The 1703-nt window shown below is 44.6% G+C and overlaps 1 protein-coding gene across 1 annotated transcript; it reads right to left on the bottom strand.

Moving 5' to 3' along the window:
• Positions 1 to 933: 933 nt before the first annotated feature.
• LOC139129192 (uncharacterized protein KIAA1958-like) lies at positions 934 to 1341 on the bottom strand. The gene has a single exon (XM_070694829.1). It carries the CDS (start codon positions 1339 to 1341, stop codon positions 934 to 936), a length of 408 nt encoding a protein of 135 aa, XP_070550930.1.
• Positions 1342 to 1703: the final 362 nt, after the last annotated feature.

The raw sequence follows: 1703 nt of genomic DNA, 5'->3' as shown, positions 1-1703 counted from the left end.
TTAGTTAGCTGTGTCAGAGAGATAATTTTAGAACAGTAATTAGCATGTCAATAAAAGTTCTAGACTGTTCTTATATGCTCTTATGTACGCGCATGTGTATATAAAAGGGACGTGCACAGCTTCCAGTCAGACTTTTGGGATCGTGTCTCTTGTGTGTTACTAAACTCCAGCAGTAGTCATTCTCAAGGCTTTTCAAGACCTTCACTGTCAACGCTGGATTTACTCTGTGGACTTTGTGCAGCTTCAAGCCTGCAAGCCAAAGGACTGTTCATTCATCCGACTGACTGTTACAACTCTGAGACTGGAGCTCTGCCGTCCCAGCTGAGATAAGAAGTCTGTACACTTTGAAAGCTTGTACTCTATCCCTGACTTAGCAATTAGTTTTATTTTCGTAATAAATTTTGTTTAAACGTTAACTGCTGAGTTCACCCCTTTTGTTCGTTTTCCCTGCACGTAACAACGCCTGTCATCATGGCAGGCTCAGAACTGTACCTCTGCTGATTGGCGACATCTGTCAGAATGCCTAAAATACGGCGGTGGTCATTGATGGAGACTCGACACATTTTATGGCCAGTGATCTTGATGATCTGCTGAGGCGGAACGCCGGCTCTGCTTAAGGTTTGCACTGTTTTTTTGCGAACGGAGTGATTTGTTTTGCGTCCAGCAAATGACATAGATTTTGCAGCCCTTTGCATGAAAGATCCAAGCTTGTTTTTACCCATCAGTCACGGATAAAACCACAGCATGGAGTTGATCTTATGAGACGGGATCGGTTGAAGGTAAAACAGACTATCATCGTCGCGCGCGTCAATGGGTCTACAATTGATGAACTTGCGGTAGATCGAAATCGGGTCACCGTCACTTCCGGGAGCTTCAAACATGCGAGGGGGGACGGAGCGACAATCCATATACTTTCCGTCTCTAGTCTTCATGTCACGCTCGCGAAATTCTAGGAACAAGTGTCCGGAGTTGTCTCTCTGTAGTTTTTATATCGCCGAAGGTCACTTTTTTATGTTTGTCGCGACCGCGGAGTCCAAAGTTCTTCGTAAAGATGTACCACAGCGTGAAGATGATAGTTTCACCGTCCTTCTTTCCAAGAACGCCAGACTTCCACATAGCGTTTTCTTCCTCGGGAGGAATTGCCTCAGATGCTTGAGGCTTTCCGCCCATCCCACGCTTCTTGAGCTGCATCCGCTTTGCCTTCAGTGCTTTGTTAGCTAGGTCGAATTGCTTATTATTTAGAGAAACGCCGTATCGCTTTTCCGAAAAATACCTCTCAATGCTGTGTTTCACTGCCGAGATTGAATCAGGCTCGTACTCGCTCCCATCGTCTTTCTTCATATTGATGAAAAACGCCACTAGGTATTCATTCAGGGCAGTTGCTGGGATGTCAGACAGCTCACGATGGTCATCATACCAAGTCTCGATAAATCGTCGTACTTTGTTTACATCTCTCTAGGTCGTTCTTACGGTACTGAACTTTCGCTGAGATTTTATGAAATTGTTCACGGAATCCATGTCTTCGTTTCCTATTGCGGATGCACAGGTGATTGTCGTTTCAGAGCCATCATCGATATCACCGAACAAGATACTGTTTAGATTTTCTGCGGAATTTCCTGCAATCACTGCATTATTTCATCAGCTTGTGCCATGGTGTTTTGATCAGCACTGAGAACTGAAGAACGCAGACAACATTTTTTGAA

Source organism: Ptychodera flava, unplaced genomic scaffold, assembly GCF_041260155.1.
Source record: "Ptychodera flava strain L36383 unplaced genomic scaffold, AS_Pfla_20210202 Scaffold_98__1_contigs__length_335564_pilon, whole genome shotgun sequence".
Lineage (NCBI taxonomy): Eukaryota > Metazoa > Hemichordata > Enteropneusta > Ptychoderidae > Ptychodera > Ptychodera flava.
The sequence above is the reverse complement of the archived record's forward strand: the minus strand, read 5'-3'. Positions and strand labels throughout refer to the sequence as shown.